The 17,493-nt window shown below is 47.2% G+C and overlaps 1 protein-coding gene across 1 annotated transcript in view; it reads right to left on the reverse strand.

Moving 5' to 3' along the window:
- LOC148519782 (uncharacterized) overlaps positions 1 to 17,493 on the reverse strand; it is a 75,268-nt gene that overhangs the window by 23,785 nt on the left and 33,990 nt on the right. Inside the window, exon 4 of the mRNA XM_088476128.1 lies at positions 1,413 to 1,475. Coding sequence (XP_088332254.1) covers positions 1,413 to 1,475 — 63 coding nt within the window. The remainder of the gene's footprint in view (positions 1 to 1,412; positions 1,476 to 17,493) is intronic.

Raw genomic sequence — 17,493 nt, forward strand, 5'->3', positions numbered from 1 at the left:
TCAAAACTTTGGTAAAATCGTTCAAATCTTTCAAATCGTTTAATCGTTCAGTCGTTCATCTGACAAATCTGACAAGTCTGACAAATCTGACCGTGTGTACGCTCCATAAGATGCAATGTGCTGCAACTGGGAAGCACCAGGAGATTGTGCTGATTAATTTGATAGGTGACACTTGTATCACTGTGTGTGACGGAGGGCTCTATTTATTAAAATTATTTTTACTAAAATAAAGTGAAAAGGGGTGTTTTCACACCCTTTTCACATTATTTTAGTATCACCTATAGTTATTACAGGGCAATTGGAGAAGAATTCGTAAAATTCTACTCCAACCCCTAAGTATCACTTATTTTTAGTAAGCAGATCGCATTTCCAATAATTGTAATGGGAAATGTGATCCGACCAAAGTTACTAAAACTAAATTGTAAAAAAATACTGGGCAAAAGCCCTGTGATAATCCAGGGTCTCCCCCAGTTACCGGACTCCTGCCCTGCTCTAACAGGGAGAGCAGAACCCTGAGCTGGTCCCAGTGATCAGCTTTGTGGCCTAAACAGACCGCAAGCTGATCTCTGCTAAAAAAAAAAAAAAAAAAAAGGTAAAAATAAAAATTTACTTACCTGACTCCAGGGACTGGTGGTCGGGGCTCTGGTGATGTTCTCCCTCCGGTCACCTGGTCTCACATGGTGCACTGCGGCCCGGTCATCAGGTGATTGGGTCCCAGTGCTGTATGGGATATAAGCTGATCGGAGGCATGGACGACATCACTGGAGCACCGATGACTGTAAGTGCTATTAAGGGGGTGGGTCCTGGGGGGGTCCGGCTGGGCTTAACAACGGGAGCGGGGCTTAGCGCCGGGGGGGTAGGAGCGGAGGCCGGTCAGCGCATGCGCGGGCACTTTGTCACGGTATTTTTTTTTTAAATACCGTGACTAGTGTGCGGAGGGGATTCGCAGGGACAGAACTTTATTGCAAGCTCTGTCCCTGCAAGGGATTTGTAGTAAATCCCTGTGATATTGCCTGAATTCGCAATGCGACTTCAGTCGATAATATCACACTACAATCTGCATTACAAATGCGGATTGTAGTAAATAGAGCCCTGAGTCTCTTAATCAGCATGCCAAATGCTACGATGCAGCGGCCACAGCTTCTTTCCAGGCCAAGGGCCATCTACATTCTCAGTTTCACACAGATTTCACACAGAATTAGCACAGTCTCCTGGTGCTGCCTAGTCATATCTCATTGCGACTTAGACGCATTTTCGGCACAAAAAGAAGCTCAACACTAGCAGAGCTGTATGGGACCGACGGCTAACCCACACCAGACATATTGTGCTGCGTATTGACGCTGTAATATATGTGGATGTCTAACATGTCACAGATATTATTTGTAGTTAGTAGCTAAGTCACGTTTACTTACTTGTTCACATAACAGCTGCACAGTAGGGAGATTTCCACTTAATACTGCTAAATGTAAGGGGGTCTGCGGAGAATAAACAAATGACCGAAAGTCAATTTTCTTGGTTGAAATTCTTAATATTGCAGTGCCCAAAATGTATACATTTCCCTCACCTGACTTCTGGTTGCCTGAAAAGTAGTTTGTCACCAGGATTTAAATTTACTTAAAAACCCTCCCCAAAATGTGAAACCACACTAGCTAGATACATAATAGCATACCCCACAACTGTCCCACTTCTGGCAGGACAGTCCCGCTATTCAGGTACTGTCCTGGCGTCCCACCTGCGGACCGCAGTGTTGGGAGAAATTAATCTCACCGCTGCTATTCAAGGAGAGCCCTGGGGGCAGCCCTGCATCTCCGTGGATGCTGGTTTCGCCCCTGGAGTGGTGAAAAGGGTGTGTGTCATGAGGCCGCGCCCTTCGCCGTGAGACCATACCCCCTTTTTGAGCGTGCAGCAGTCCCAAATCTGATTTTACATAAATGGGATGTATGTAATAGTATAGCAAAACGTATACATGTTGATTGAAGCGCTCTCCCAAATGCCAATTGTACAAGGTGAGGTGAAATTCTTCTTGTTCCAGAGTGCATCCAAATTGACTTATTCAATATAGATACTTATACAGAAAGAATGAAAAGAAAACTAATTTGAGATGACTCACTGGCGAAATTATTATTATTATTATATTTTTTAAGTAAAAAAAGGTAACCATAGCTTCTTGCCTCCCCCTGCGTGCCATCAGCAGCCAGCAGGTATGGATGGGGCCGAGCCAAGGGCAGAACCATGGGAGACAATGGAGGCGCCTGCCGCCAGGCTCCAGCACTCAAGGGGCACCTCCTCCATTGTCCACAACATATTCACCCCACTTAGGGCTGTAACTATGTACCCGGAGTGTACCGTCACGGCCACCGAATACATGGCACCCGTTCCAGGTATTTGAGAAGCCACCATACACTAGTGGAGAGCTCCATGTCAGTCCATCAGCTGCTGCCTTCTTCTATCTATAGCCTGTCTGCATGCGAATTGGTACATTACAGTGTCAGCGGCTATGACATGGGGATGGGGGGCACCAAATTATAACTTGCCTTCGGGCTTCTGGGATGAACTTACGCCACTGGGCCGAGCTGCTAGCTAATTACAGCTGGCACAGACATGGACACACAGCGCTGGCGCAATTTAAATCTGGCGCCAGTCGGGAGCCAATAAGAACTCGCAGGCCGGCAGCCAATCAGGAGCTGCCACTGCTAATTGGCTCCCAGTCCGCGAGCTCAGATTGCCTAACGACTGGCAGCGATGTCTCTCCATGTCTGCGTGCCGGTATGCCAACTGTAATCAGCTGGAGGACTGGCACCAAATCAACACCGCTGCCACCTGTGCCCCCCTCGATGCCCCTTACTGGACCGGCCCTCCTTGTGTGCATGACTGGGTGCAGGGGGAGCTTTTTAAGCTTTAATTACTTAAAATAATCTTCGCCGGTGTCTGAATCACTTTTAGATTCACTAGAAAAATGTGGTGTGACATAGCCTATGTGTGCACATGTATAAGCTTTAAAAAGGAGGACTGTACAGTAATACAAAAGTTTCAATGAGTCGGTAAGTTTCGTTTGTTCCATGTGTTATAGTCATCTACTGGATAGGCTATGTGTATCTGGAGACATGAATGCATTTTTCACTTAATGGAATTTAAAGCTTAAAGCGTTTATCTTACTGCTGGCTAGATTTACCGATGTGTAAGTGTTCTGTATGCAGAGCATGTTCTATAACTTCTTACTTAACTCAACATACTCTCTCTCATAGAACAACATGATAATTGTGCATATTTCTTAATTATGGCTCGCAACATTCAATTTACTGTAGTTGCTATAGTGCCTACAGGAGTCAAGAAATATTTGTATGTCTCATCATTAATAAATCTGCACATTAAAAATTGTTTCTGCTATGTATGGATGTAATAATAACATAAATAATGTTATCAACAAAGTATTGAACAAAACTATTTGAAAAGATTAAAATGCCAAAAGGAAAAACTTTTATTACAATGATCAGTATTTTCCCATAATAATTATCAGAGTTTTTAAAGGCATACATGCCAACTCTCCCTCATTGTCAGGGAGACGCCCTGAAATAGTAGCAATCTCCCTGTCTCCCTGAAGAATCTAGCAATCTCCCTAATTGTGTCTTACACCCATTATAAAACTGTTATATTAAAAAAACAAAAAACAAAACAGATACATACATTCAAATGAGATCATTAGTATAATTTCCCTGCATTGGCTATAAGGCACAGGGTCGTTTCAAGAAAGGAGGCGGCCCGTGTGCAGTCTTCGTCACGGACCCCCTCCTCTCAGTCCGGAGGCTGGCAGCATACTGAGAGCAGCGTGGCCAGCGCCGCACTGGACTCTGGGCACTAGTAGAGAGTGCCCAGAGTTTATAGCGCATGCGCAGGTCACTGCAGCAGCCATTTTCCCTGTACAGCGTATGTGCAAAACGACGGGAAAATGGCCGCCGTGGCCATTTTACAGACATTTTACAGCACTGACACCAGCACCGACGTGGGACTCTGGAGATGTAAGTATAATATGGGTGCAAGGTGTGTGGTGCGGGCCCTCCCTGGACCCAGAGAGGGCCCGCACCGCATGTACACCGCACACCATGCACCCATTATAAATACACCCATTATAAATACACCCCTGATAAGGCACAATGATCCCTGTGGCTACATGTAATTTCTGAAAAGTATCAGTGTATTTTCATCAACAAATAGATCTTACTAACTGCTTTAGGGCTCATTTACATTTGGATGTAAATCAATAATGTTATGACACACCTACCAGATGTAGCAGTACATATCTACTTTAACGCACGCTCATAGGTGTTGCTTTCACAATCTCCCTGAAATGCTTTTTCAAAAGTAGGCAAATATGGCTAAAGCCAGTGGCGGCTCCTACCTCCTGTCTTCATTGGCGATGCTGCTGCCCACTAAAGCTGTCTGTAAGTGGATTGTAGGGGAGGAAAATAAAACAGGTCTTGTACATGTGCAAAAGCCTCTGACTTTTAGGGACTGCATTGTCTGCAGCCCTTAGAAGCACAGTATGACTGCAGCCCTTAGAAGCACAGTATGACTGCAGCCCTTAGAAGCACAGTGTGACTGCAGCCCCTAGAAGCACAGTATGACTGCAGCCCCTAGAAGCACAGTATGACTGCAGCGCCTAGAAGCACAGTATGACTGCAGCCCCTAGAAGCACAGTATGACTGCAGCCCTTAGAAGCACAGTATGACTGCAGCCCCTAGAAGCACAGTATGACTGCAGCCCTTAGAAGCACAGTATGACTGCAGCCCCTAGAAGCACAGTATGACTGCAGCCCTTAGAAGCACAGTATGACTGCAGCCCCTAGAAGCACAGTATGACTGCAGCCCTTAGAAGCACAGTATGACTGCAGCCCTTAGAAGCACAGTATGACTGCAGCCCTTAGAAGCACAGTATGACTGCAGCCCTTAGAAGCACAGTATGACTGCAGCCCCTAGAAGCACAGTATGACTGCAGCCCTTAGAAGCACAGTATGACTGCAGCCCTTAGAAGCACAGTATGACTGCAGCCCTTAGAAGCACAGTATGACTGCAGCCCCTAGAAGCACAGTATGAGTGCAGCCCCTAGAAGCACAGTATGACTGCAGCCCTTAGAAGCACAGTATGACTGCAGCCCCTAGAAGCACAGTATGACTGCAGCCCCTAGAAGCACAGTATGACTGCAGCCCTTAGAAGCACAGTATGATTGCAGCCCTTAGAAGCACAGTATGACTGCAGCCCCTAGAAGCACACTATGACTGCAGCCCCTAGAAGCACAGTATGACTGCAGCCCCAAGAAGCACAGTATGACTGCAGCCGTTAGAAGCACAGTATGACTGCAGCCCTTAGAAGCACAGTATGACTGGAGCCCCTAGAAGCACAGTATGACTGCAGCCCTTAGAAGCACAGTATGACTGCAGCCCTTAGAAGCACTGCATGACTGCAGCCCCTAGAAGCACAGTATGACTGCAGCCCTTAGAAGCACAGTATGACTGCAGCCCCTAGAAGCACAGTATGACTGCAGTCCTTAGAAGCACAGTATGACTGCAGCCCCTAGAAGCACAGTATGACTGCAGCCCTTAGAAGCACAGTATGACTGCAGCCCCTAGAAGCACAGTATGACTGCAGCCCCTAGAAGCACAGTATGACTGCAGCCCTTAGAAGCACAGTATGACTGCAGCACCTAGAAGCACAGTATGACTGCAGCCCTTAGAAGCACAGTATGACTGCAGCCCCTAGAAGCACAGTATGACTGCAGCCCCTAGAAGCACAGTATGACTGCAGCCCCTAGAAGCACAGTATGACTGCAGCCCTTAGAAGCACAGTATGACTGCAGCCCCTAGAAGCACAGTATGACTGCAGCCCTTAGAAGCACAGTATGACTGCAGCCCTTAGAAGCACAGTATGACTGCAGCCCTTAGAAGCACAGTATGACTGCAGCCCTTAGAAGCACAGTATGACTGCAGCCCCTAGAAGCACAGTATGACTGCAGCCCTTAGAAGCACAGTATGACTGCAGCCCTTAGAAGCACAGTATGACTGCAGCCCTTAGAAGCACAGTATGACTGCAGCCCCTAGAAGCACAGTATGACTGCAGCCCCTAGAAGCACAGTATGACTGCAGCCCTTAGAAGCACAGTATGACTGCAGCCCCTAGAAGCACAGTATGACTGCAGCCCTTAGAAGCACAGTATGACTGCAGCCCTTAGAAGCACAGTATGACTGCAGCCCTTAGAAGCACAGTATGACTGCAGCCCCTAGAAGCACAGTATGACTGCAGCCCCTAGAAGCACAGTATGACTGCAGCCCTTAGAAGCACAGTATGACTGCAGCCCCTAGAAGCACAGTATGACTGCAGCCCTTAGAAGCACACTATGACTGCAGCCCCTAGAAGCACAGTATGACTGCAGCCCCTAGAAGCACAGTATGACTGCAGCCGTTAGAAGCACAGTATGACTGCAGCCCTTAGAAGCACAGTATGACTGGAGCCCCTAGAAGCACAGTATGACTGCAGCCCTTAGAAGCACAGTATGACTGCAGCCCTTAGAAGCATCGTATGACTGCAGCCCCTAGAAGCACAGTATGACTGCAGCCCTTAGAAGCACAGTATGACTGCAGCCCCTAGAAGCACAGTATGACTGCAGCCCTTAGAAGCACAGTATGACTGCAGCCCCTAGAAGCACAGTATGACTGCAGCCCTTAGAAGCACAGTATTACTGCAGCCCCTAGAAGCACAGTATGACTGCAGCCCCTAGAAGCACAGTATGACTGCAGCCCTTAGAAGCACAGTATGACTGCAGCGCCTAGAAGCACAGTATGACTGCAGCCCTTAGAAGCACAGTATGACTGCAGCCCCTAGAAGCACAGTATGACTGCAGCCCCTAGAAGCACAGTATGACTGCAGCCCCTAGAAGCACAGTATGACTGCAGCCCCTAGAAGCACAGTATGACTGCAGCGCCTAGAAGCACAGTATGACTGCAGCCCCTAGAAGCACAGTATGACTGCAGCCCTTAGAAGCACAGTATGACTGCAGCCCTTAGAAGCACAGTATGACTGCAGCCCCTAGAAGCACAGTATGACTGCAGCCCCTAGAAGCACAGTATGACTGCAGCCCCTAGAAGCACAGTATGACTGCAGCCCTTAGAAGCATAATAAAGCTGGCAGAAAGGCAGGGGATTGGCTTCCCATTGGCCAATTGCAGTCCGGGCTACTGCTTCTAATGCCACTGTAATCACTGTGGCTCGCTGGTGGTGGCGGATTTTTACTGTTGGTAAAATCCACCACTGGTTAAAAACAACTATATATTCTTATCCCACAACTTTTTGACAATTGCAAAAAGAGATTCTGATATAGACCAAAAAAATCTTAGCATGAGGATAGCTGTATGTAGACATATATGTAGAGGAATGGTATTTGTTGTTAATACATTGCAATAAAATTTTTTCTGAAGCTGTTATTTTTTATTAGATATATAAAATAGTACATGATATAATAAATTTGATATTATAAAATATAGAATATTATAACTGTTAACATTTTCAAAACTGCATGTCTAGTATATTTTAAAAATTACTACATGAGTAAGATTATTCAATGGTAAACAATGTGCACCTTGTAATACAGAATAATGTGACTGCACTGCTGTTAAGTCTTAACTTTCCACATATGTGTAACTCCTCTGAAGCTCTATTCATTAATAATGCCATCTTTAGAGATCCTTTCTAAAATATGAGAGACTGCAAATAATAAATCCAGATCCAAATTTTCAGGACACAATTCTTTGGAGTAGTGGTCAGAGAGACTGGAACAGTGCATGAGCATCTAAATCCATTTCACACTTCCGTTACACAAGCTGAGCACTTAGAAGTATGTTGCATGCAATGTCCATCTCACACTATTTGCTGGGGGAAGCGGGCTCTTAGCCAGCAATCTGTAATATGGACCTACAAGATGTTCCATTTGTTCTTTATTTAGAAAAGGTCATGAAGAAATATCTTCACTATGCAGCTTCACTTCCGACTATCACTTTACATCAGTCTGCATGCATTATTAATCACTCACATGTTTGACTTATACAACACTAAAGTACTAATAAGCACCAAACCTGAAATTTTATGATATGAACAATAGAAGAAAAATACATTACTTATGGTTAACCTGATTTTCAACTGCACTTGTGTTAAAAAGTAAAATTATCCCTCCACTCCATTACAAACAAAGGCCCCTACACACTACACAATATTTTTAACGATTTGTCCAATTCCGACACATCGGAACAACACATTCTTAAAAATGTGTAGCGTGTATGCACTACATCATGTAGTGCGCGCTCCCGTGGTGTCTTCAGCCTCATTGCCTGATCATGTACATGCAGTAAGATCAGACGGTGCGGCTGCTCATCCCATGCAGCGGTAGGCGCGCGGGGGGGGGCATATTGGGTGGTCAGACACCAGATTGCCCATTGTGTGCGGACCGCCCAATATGTCGGCCAGTCGGCGCTGGGATCATGGTCTACATCGCTGGGTACACAATCGTTTAGTATAGGGGTGTGCACCGGCCACTTTTCGTGTTTTGTGTTTTGGTTTTGGATCTGGATCTTTCTTCGTGTTTTGGATCTGGATTGGTTTTGCCAAAACCACCCTTCCGTGTTTTGGGTTCTGGGTTTTGTGTTTTGGATCTGTATTTTTTTTTTAAAAAGCATAAAAACAGCTAAAATCACAGAATTTGTTGGTTTCTCTGCTCCTATGCTATTATTAACCTCAATAACCTTAATTTCCACTCATTTCCAGTCTATTCTGAACACCTCACACCTCACAATAGTGTTTTCATGTCCAAAAGGTTGCACCGAGGTAGCTGGATGACTATGCTAAGCGACACGAGTGGGCGGCACAAACACGTGACCCATCTAGGAGTGACACTGCAGTGGCAGACAGGATGGCAGTTAGAAAAACTAGGCCCCAAACTGTACATAATGCAAAGAAAAAAAAGAAGTGCAAGATGGAATTGTCCTTGGGCCCTCCCACCCACCCTTATGTTGTATAAACAGGACATGCACACTTTAACAAATCAATCATTTCAGCGCCAGGGTCTGCCACACAACTGTGGCTGAAATGATTGGTTCGTTTGGGCCCCCACAAAACAAGCTGGAAATTAATGTGTCCCTGCACAAACTGGCTCTACGGAGGCAAGATGTCATCCTCATCCTCCTCATCCACCGATTCCTCACCCTCTTCAGTGTGTACATCCTCATCCTCACAAAGTATTAACTCGTCCCCACTTGAATCCACCACCACAGGTCCCTCTGTACCTTCTGGAGGCTGGTCTCCCTGGAAGAGCTGATAATTCATTTTGATGAACATCATCTTCTCCACATTCTGTGGAAGCAACCTCCTACGCCTTTCGCTGACAAGGTTCCCGGCTGCACTAAACACTCTTTCGGAGTACACACTGGAGGGGGGGCAACTCAGGTAAAATAGAGCCAGCTTGTACAGGGGCCTCCAAATTGCCTCTTTTTCCTGCCAGTACAGGTATGGACTGTCTGACATGCCTACTTGGATGCTGTCACCGATGTAATCCTCCACCATTCTGTCAATGGTGACAGTATCATATGCAGTGACAGTAGACATGTCAGAAATTGTTGCCAGGTCCTTCAGTCCAGACCAGATGTCCAAACTTGGTCCTGCCTGCCCTGCATCACCGCCAGCGGGTTGCTTAGGATACCTAAGTTTTTTCCTGGCAGCCCCAGTTGCGGGAGAAAATGAAGAAGGAGCCGTTGACGTGTCACGTTCCGCTTCAGCTGACAGTGTGTTCACCAGCAGGTCTTTGCACCTCTGCAGGCTTGTGTCGGCCGGAAAGAGAGACACCACATAGGCTTTAAACCTAGGATCAAGCACGGTGGCCAAAATGTAGTGGTCTGATTTCAACAGATTGACCACCCTGGAATCCTGGCAAAGCGAATGAAGGGCTTCATCCACAAGTCCCACATGCCGAGCGGAATCGCTCCGTCTTAGCTCCTCCTTCACTTTCTCCAGCTGCTTCTGCAAAAGCCTGATGAGGGGAATGACCTGACTCAAGCTGGCTGTGTCTGAACTGACTTCACGTGTGGCAAGTTCGAAGGGCTGGAGAACCTTGCACAACACGGAAATCATTCTCCACTGCGCTTGAGTCAGGTGCATACCCCCTCCTTTGCCTATGTCATAGGTGGATGTATAGGCTTGTATGGCCTTTTGCTGCTCCTCCATCCTCTGAAGCATATAGAGGGTTGAGTTCCACCGCGTCACAACCTCTTGCTTCAGGTGATGGCGGGGCAGGTTCAAGAGTGTTTGCTGGCGCTCCAGTCTTCGGCACGCAGTCGCTGAATGGCGAAAGTGGCCAGAAATTTTTCAGGCCACCCAAAGCGTCTCCTGCACGCCCCTGTCGCTTTTCAGAAAATTCTGCACCACCAAGTTTATTGTGTGAGCAAAACATGGGACGTGCTGGAATTTGCCCAGATGTAATGCCCGCACAATATTGGTGGCGTTGTCAGATATCACAAATCCCCAGGAGAGTCTAAGTGGGGTAAGCCACTGGGCGATGATTTCCCTCAGTTTCTCTAAGAGGTTGTCGGCGGTGTGCCTCTTACTGAAACCGGTGATACACAGCGTAGCCTGCCTTGTAACGAGCTGGCGTTTCTGAGATGCTGCTACTGGTGACGCTGCTGCTGTTGCTGCGTAAGGTGATACATCTACCCAGTGGGCTGTCACAGTCATATAGTCCTTAGTCTGCCCTGTTCCACTTGTCCACATGTCCGTGGTTAAGTGGACATTGGGTACAACGGCATTTTTCAGGACACTGAGGACACTTTTTCTGACGTTTCTGTACAGTCTCGGTATCGCCTGCCTAGTGAAGTGGAATCTAGACGGGATTTGGAACCGGGGACACACTACCTCCATCAATTGTCTAAATCCCACTGCACTAATGGCGGATACCGGACGCACGTCTAACACCAACATAGCAGTCAAGGCCTCAGTTATACGTTTTGCTTCAGGATGACTGCTGTCGTACTTCATCCTCCTCGCTAAGGACTGTTGGAGGGTCAATTGTTTAGTAAAAGTAGTGGTGTTCCTACTTCCTCTCTGGGATGATGAACGACTCCCAGCAGCAGCAACAGCAGCAGCGGCAGCAGTAGGCGTAGCAATGCAGGATCCTCCAGAGGAATCCCGGATAGGAGAGTCAGTCATGCCAGTGACATGGCCTGCAGGACTACTTCCGATCCTGACTAAGGAGGAAATTGACGAGGAGGGAGTTGATGGTGTGGTTTGCAGGCGCTTGGATACAACAGGACAACGGGATTTAGGTGTCCCTGGACTGCTTACGGTCTTAGCCAAAGTTTCTGAACTTGACAGTAACTTTTTATGAACGCGCTGCAGGTGCCGTATAAGGGAGGATGTTCCTAGGTGGTTGACGTCCCTACCCCTACTTATTTCACCTTTACATATGGTACATATGGCAAGACAGTTGTTGTCCGGATTTGGATAGAAATATTGCCAGACCAAAGAGGTGGAATGTTTGGTCTTCTGCCCAGGCATGACCGTGATGGGCTTTTTCATCCCACGGACAACAACTGTCTCCCCCGGAGCCTGATTTAAACAAACCACATCACCATCAGAATCCTCCTCGCCAACTGCCTCCTCAGCGCCAGCTACACCAGTATCCTCATCCTGTTGTACTTCAACAGTGACATCTTCAATTTGCATATCAGCAAGTGGACTGTGGGTGCTCCTTTCAGCACTTGCAGGGGGCGTGCAAATGGTGGAAAGAGCCACCTCTTCCCGTCCAGTGCTGGGAAGGTCAGGCATCGCAACCACCACCACACTTGGACTCTCCTTGGGGATTTGTGATATCTTCTTAGAAAGCACAGTTCTTCGCTGTGCTTTTGCCAGCTTAACTCTTTTGATTTTTTTAGTGGGAGGAGGGCTTCCATCGTCATGTGAAGCTGAACCACTAGTCATGAACATACTAGGGATCGACCTTAGCCGTTCCTTGCCACTCCGTGTCGTAAATGGCATATTGGCAAGTTTACGTTTCTCTTCAGCTGATTTAAATGTCTTTTTCAAGGTCATTTTCCTGAACTTTGCCATTTGGGATTGTATGTGCCCTCTACTATGACATTGGGCATCGGCCTTGGCAGACGACGTTGATGGCATGTTATCGTCTATGTCATGACTAGTGGCAGCAGCTTCAGCACTAGGAGGAAGTGGTTCTTGATCTTTCTCTATTTTATTTTTATCGGAGAAAGTTTGGTCCTCCATTTATGTTATATCGATTTGATATATACGTGCGGCTAAACACAGAAAATAATTTTTTTTTTGGTTTGGACTGGAGTGTACTTTGTGGGTTACAGCACCCTTTAACGGTCAAGCCAGCCGGCCCTTTACTTATGACACAGGCGCACTCTTGGCACTACTTTGTTGATGCACGTGCGGCTACTGCGCACACAATTCACAAACACAGAAAATAATTTTTTTTTGGTTTGGACTGGAGTGTACTTTCGGGGGTTACAGCACCCTTAACGGTCAAGCCAGCCGGCCCTTTACTTATGACACAGGCGCACGCTTGGCACTACTTTGTTGATGCACGTGCGGCTACTGCGCACACAATTCACAAACACAGAAAATAATTTTTTTTTGGTTTGGACTGGAGTGTACTTTCGGGGGTTACAGCACCCTTTAACGGTCAAGCCAGCCGGCCCTTTACTTATGACACAGGCGCACGCTTGGCACTACTTTGTTGATGCACGTGCGGCTACTGCGCACACAATTCACAAACACAGAAAATAATTTTTTTTTGGTTTGGACTGGAGTGTACTTTCGGGGGTTACAGCACCCTTTAACGGTCAAGCCAGCCGGCCCTTTACTTATGACACGGGCGCACGCTTGGCACTACTTTGTTGATGCACGTGCGGCTACTGCGCACACAATTCACAAACACAGAAAATAATTTTTTTTTGGTTTGGACTGGAGTGTACTTTCGGGGGTTACAGCACCCTTTAACGGTCAAGCCAGCCGGCCCTTTACTTATGACACAGGCGCACGCTTGGCACTACTTTGTTGATGCACGTGCGGCTACTGCGCACACAATTCACAAACACAGAAAATAATTTTTTTTTGGTTTGGACTGGAGTGTACTTTCGGGGGTTACAGCACCCTTTAACGGTCAAGCCAGCCGGCCCTTTACTTATGACACAGGCGCACGCTTGGCACTACTTTGTTGATGCACGTGCGGCTACTGCGCACACAATTCACAAACACAGAAAATAATTTTTTTTTTGGTTTGGACTGGAGTGTACTTAGGGGGTTACAGCACCCTTTAACGGTCAAGCCAGCCGGCCCTTTACTTATGACACAGGCGCACGCTTGGCACTACTTTGTTGATGCACGTGCGGCTACTGCGCACACAATTCACAAACACAGAAAATAATTTTTTTTGGGTTTGGACTGGAGTGTACTTTCGGGGGTTACAGCACCCTTTAACGGTCAAGCCAGCCGGCCCTTTACTTATGACACAGGCGCACGCTTGGCACTACTTTGTTGATGCACGTGCGGCTACTGCGCACACAATTCACAAACACAGAAAATAATTTTTTTTTGGTTTGGACTGGAGTGTACTTTCGGGGGTTACAGCACCCTTTAACGGTCAAGCCAGCCGGCCCTTTACTTATGACACAGGCGCACGCTTGGCACTACTTTGTTGATGCACGTGCGGCTACTGCGCACACAATTCACAAACACAGAAAATAATTTTTTTTTGGTTTGGACTGGAGTGTACTTTCGGGGGTTACAGCACCCTTTAACGGTCAAGCCAGCCGGCCCTTTACTTATGACACAGGCGCACGCTTGGCACTACTTTGTTGATGCACGTGCGGCTACTGCGCACACAATTCACAAACACAGAAAATAATTTTTTTTTGGTTTGGACTGGAGTGTACTTTCGGGGGTTACAGCACCCTTTAACGGTCAAGCCAGCCGGCCCTTTACTTATGACACAGGCGCACGCTTGGCACTACTTTGTTGATGCACGTGCGGCTACTGCGCACACAATTCACAAACACAGAAAATAATTTTTTTTTTGGTTTGGACTGGAGTGTACTTAGGGGGTTACAGCACCCTTTAACGGTCAAGCCAGCCGGCCCTTTACTTATGACACAGGCGCACGCTTGGCACTACTTTGTTGATGCACGTGCGGCTACTGCGCACACAATTCACAAACACAGAAAATAATTTTTTTTGGGTTTGGACTGGAGTGTACTTTCGGGGGTTACAGCACCCTTTAACGGTCAAGCCAGCCGGCCCTTTACTTATGACACAGGCGCACGCTTGGCACTACTTTGTTGATGCACGTGCGGCTACTGCGCACACAATTCACAAACACAGAAAATAATTTTTTTTTGGTTTGGACTGGAGTGTACTTTCGGGGGTTACAGCACCCTTTAACGGTCAAGCCAGCCGGCCCTTTACTTATGACACAGGCGCACGCTTGGCACTACTTTGTTGATGCACGTGCGGCTACTGCGCACACAATTCACAAACACAGAAAATAATTTTTTTTTGGTTTGGACTGGAGTGTACTTTCGGGGGTTACAGCACCCTTTAACGGTCAAGCCAGCCGGCCCTTTACTTATGACACAGGCGCACGCTTGGCACTACTTTGTTGATGCACGTGCGGCTACTGCGCACACAATTCACAAACACAGAAAATAATTTTTTTTTTGGTTTGGACTGGAGTGTACTTTGGGGGTTACAGCACCCTTTAATGGTCAAGCCAGCCGGCCCTTTACTTATGACACAGGCGCACGCTTGGCACTACTTTGTTGATGCACGTGCGGCTACTGCGCACACAATTCACAAACACAGAAAATAATTTTTTTTTTGGTTTGGACTGGAGTGTACTTTCGGGGGTTACAGCACCCTTTAACGGTCAAGCCAGCCGGCCCTTTACTTATGACACAGGCGCACGCTTGGCACTACTTTGTTGATGCACGTGCGGCTACTGCGCACACAATTCACAAACACAGAAAATAATTTTTTTTTGGTTTGGACTGGAGTGTACTTTCGGGGGTTACAGCACCCTTTAACGGTCCAGCCAGCCGGCCCTTTATTTATGACACAGGCGCACGCTTGGCACTACTTTGTTGATGCACGTGCGGCTACTGCGCACACAATTCACAAACACAGAAAATAATTTTTTTTTTGGTTTGGACTGGAGTGTACTTTCGGGGGTTACAGCACCCTTAACGGTCAAGCCAGCCGGCCCTTTACTTATGACACAGGTGCACGCTTGGCACTACTTTGTTGATGCACGTGCGGCTACTGCGCACACAATTCACAAACACAGAAAATAATTTTTTTTTTGGTTTGGACTGGAGTGTACTTTCGGGGGTTACAGCACCCTTAACGGTCAAGCCAGCCGGCCCTTTACTTATGACACAGGCGCACGCTTGGCACTACTTTGTTGATGCACGTGCGGCTACTGCGCACACAATTCACAAACACAGAAAATAATTTTTTTTTTGGTTTGGACTGGAGTGTACTTTCGGGGGTTACAGCACCCTTAACAGTCAAGCCAGCCGGCCCTTTACTTATGACACAGGCGCACGCTTGGCACTACTTTGTTGATGCACGTGCGGCTACTGCGCACACAATTCACAAACACAGAAAATAATTTTTTTTTGGTTTGGACTGGAGTGTACTTTCGGGGGTTACAGCACCCTTTAACGGTCAAGCCAGCCGGCCCTTTACTTATGACACAGGCGCACGCTTGGCACTACTTTGTTGATGCACGTGCGGCTACTGCGCACACAATTCACAAACACAGAAAATATATTATTTTTTTAGCACTTGGGGGGAGCACCCCTGATGGACAGAGCACCCCCTGGACAACACTACAGCACTCCTTTAGGACTGGGACACTGCACAGGACTTTGGAGTGGACACAGCCCCTATGGAGAACTGACTGCACAACACAGTCCAGCCAGCCCCTATGGACTTTGAAGTAGTGGACACAGCCCCTATTAACAACAGCAGCACAACACAGCCAGCCCCTATGGACTTTGAAGTAGTGGACAACAGCAGCACTACACTACACTACACTACACAGCCCTAACTCCCACCCTCCCTCTTCACTGTCCACAGCCGAGTGAGAAAATGGCGCCGACGCGGGTACCTTATATAGGATCCAAAACCCGCGAGACTCGGAAGGCGGGATGATGACGTTTTGCCTCGATTTCAGATCCGAGTCAGGCGGGAAAAGTCGAGCCTGACTCGGATCGGACTCGGATCGGGGGGGCTCGGGGGGGTTCGGATTTCAGAAATCCGAACCCGCTCACCCCTAGTTTAGTATGTACCCAGCTTTAAACTTTTCTCACCTCTTTAGGACAGTGGACCTCATTCAGAGTCGGTCGTAAGCGGCCGCTCGGTCGTACGCATCTGATGCTTCCAAACCACACATGCGTACGGTTAGTTGATCGTATGGCTTACGAGCAGGTAGTGGCTTCCGAGAGTTGATTGACATGAAAGGCCGTTTGTGGGTGGTGACGGGGGTGGTGGTCAAAAAACGCAGGCGTTCCTCACCGTTTTCAGGGCGTTTCAGGGGCGTACATAAATTACCTGCTACGACCGACATAGAAGGCCGGAAGTAGTAAAACGTCACTCTGCGAGCAGGTTAGAGGCCTGGCTGATTGTACAGCTTGAGGTTGGGTATGTGCTCTCTCAAGCCCCAGAGTACAATCGATACATCAAATGCGACTGATATTATGTTTGATGTTTCTATTTTGTGCCACACAATGCAGGCAGCTAATAATCGTTTGTTGTTGCTAATAACACTGCTAATTGGCTTGTAATTGATTCAGTTGCGTTTGCATTAGAGAATAATAAGAATAAATACATTTCATGGGGATGGCTTATTCTATGCGTTTTTTTGTTCATTTTTGGAGTAATTTGCATACAACACAAGCGGCCGCAACCATCAGAAGAAAATTAAAACACAGCTACTGACAACGACTGACGATCGGCTCGATCGCTAACTGCTATCACTCATTAGCTAGAGGAGGTGCTTTGTTCATGTATGGGCATCACTTTGGTTGCGATCGCCCGGCCGTGCGATTGTTTTTTTTTCCGGATTCTCGATCGTTAGGCGTACGACCGAGCGACCGCTTACGACCGCCTCTGAATGAGGGCCAGTATCCCAATGGGATCTTATACAGGTACAGAGGTGACTCTGCAAGTATTTACATTGCTGTTACTGGCCCTTCCCCTGTGTATGAATCCATACAAGTACATTGTGGGGCTGATTCTGAGTGGCGCAGATCTCTTTGTACGGACATAAATAGTGAGTATTAGCATGTAGTGTATGCACAGAAGCGAATTTACACATTTTTGTCCGGTTCTGTGTTGGACGGAACTTTGCTGGATCACACTTGGTGTAAAATGGGCATTTCGAAGCGG

This window comes from Taudactylus pleione, unplaced genomic scaffold, assembly GCF_031769625.1.
Source record: "Taudactylus pleione unplaced genomic scaffold, aTauple2 ptg000183l, whole genome shotgun sequence".
NCBI lineage: Eukaryota > Metazoa > Chordata > Amphibia > Anura > Myobatrachidae > Taudactylus > Taudactylus pleione.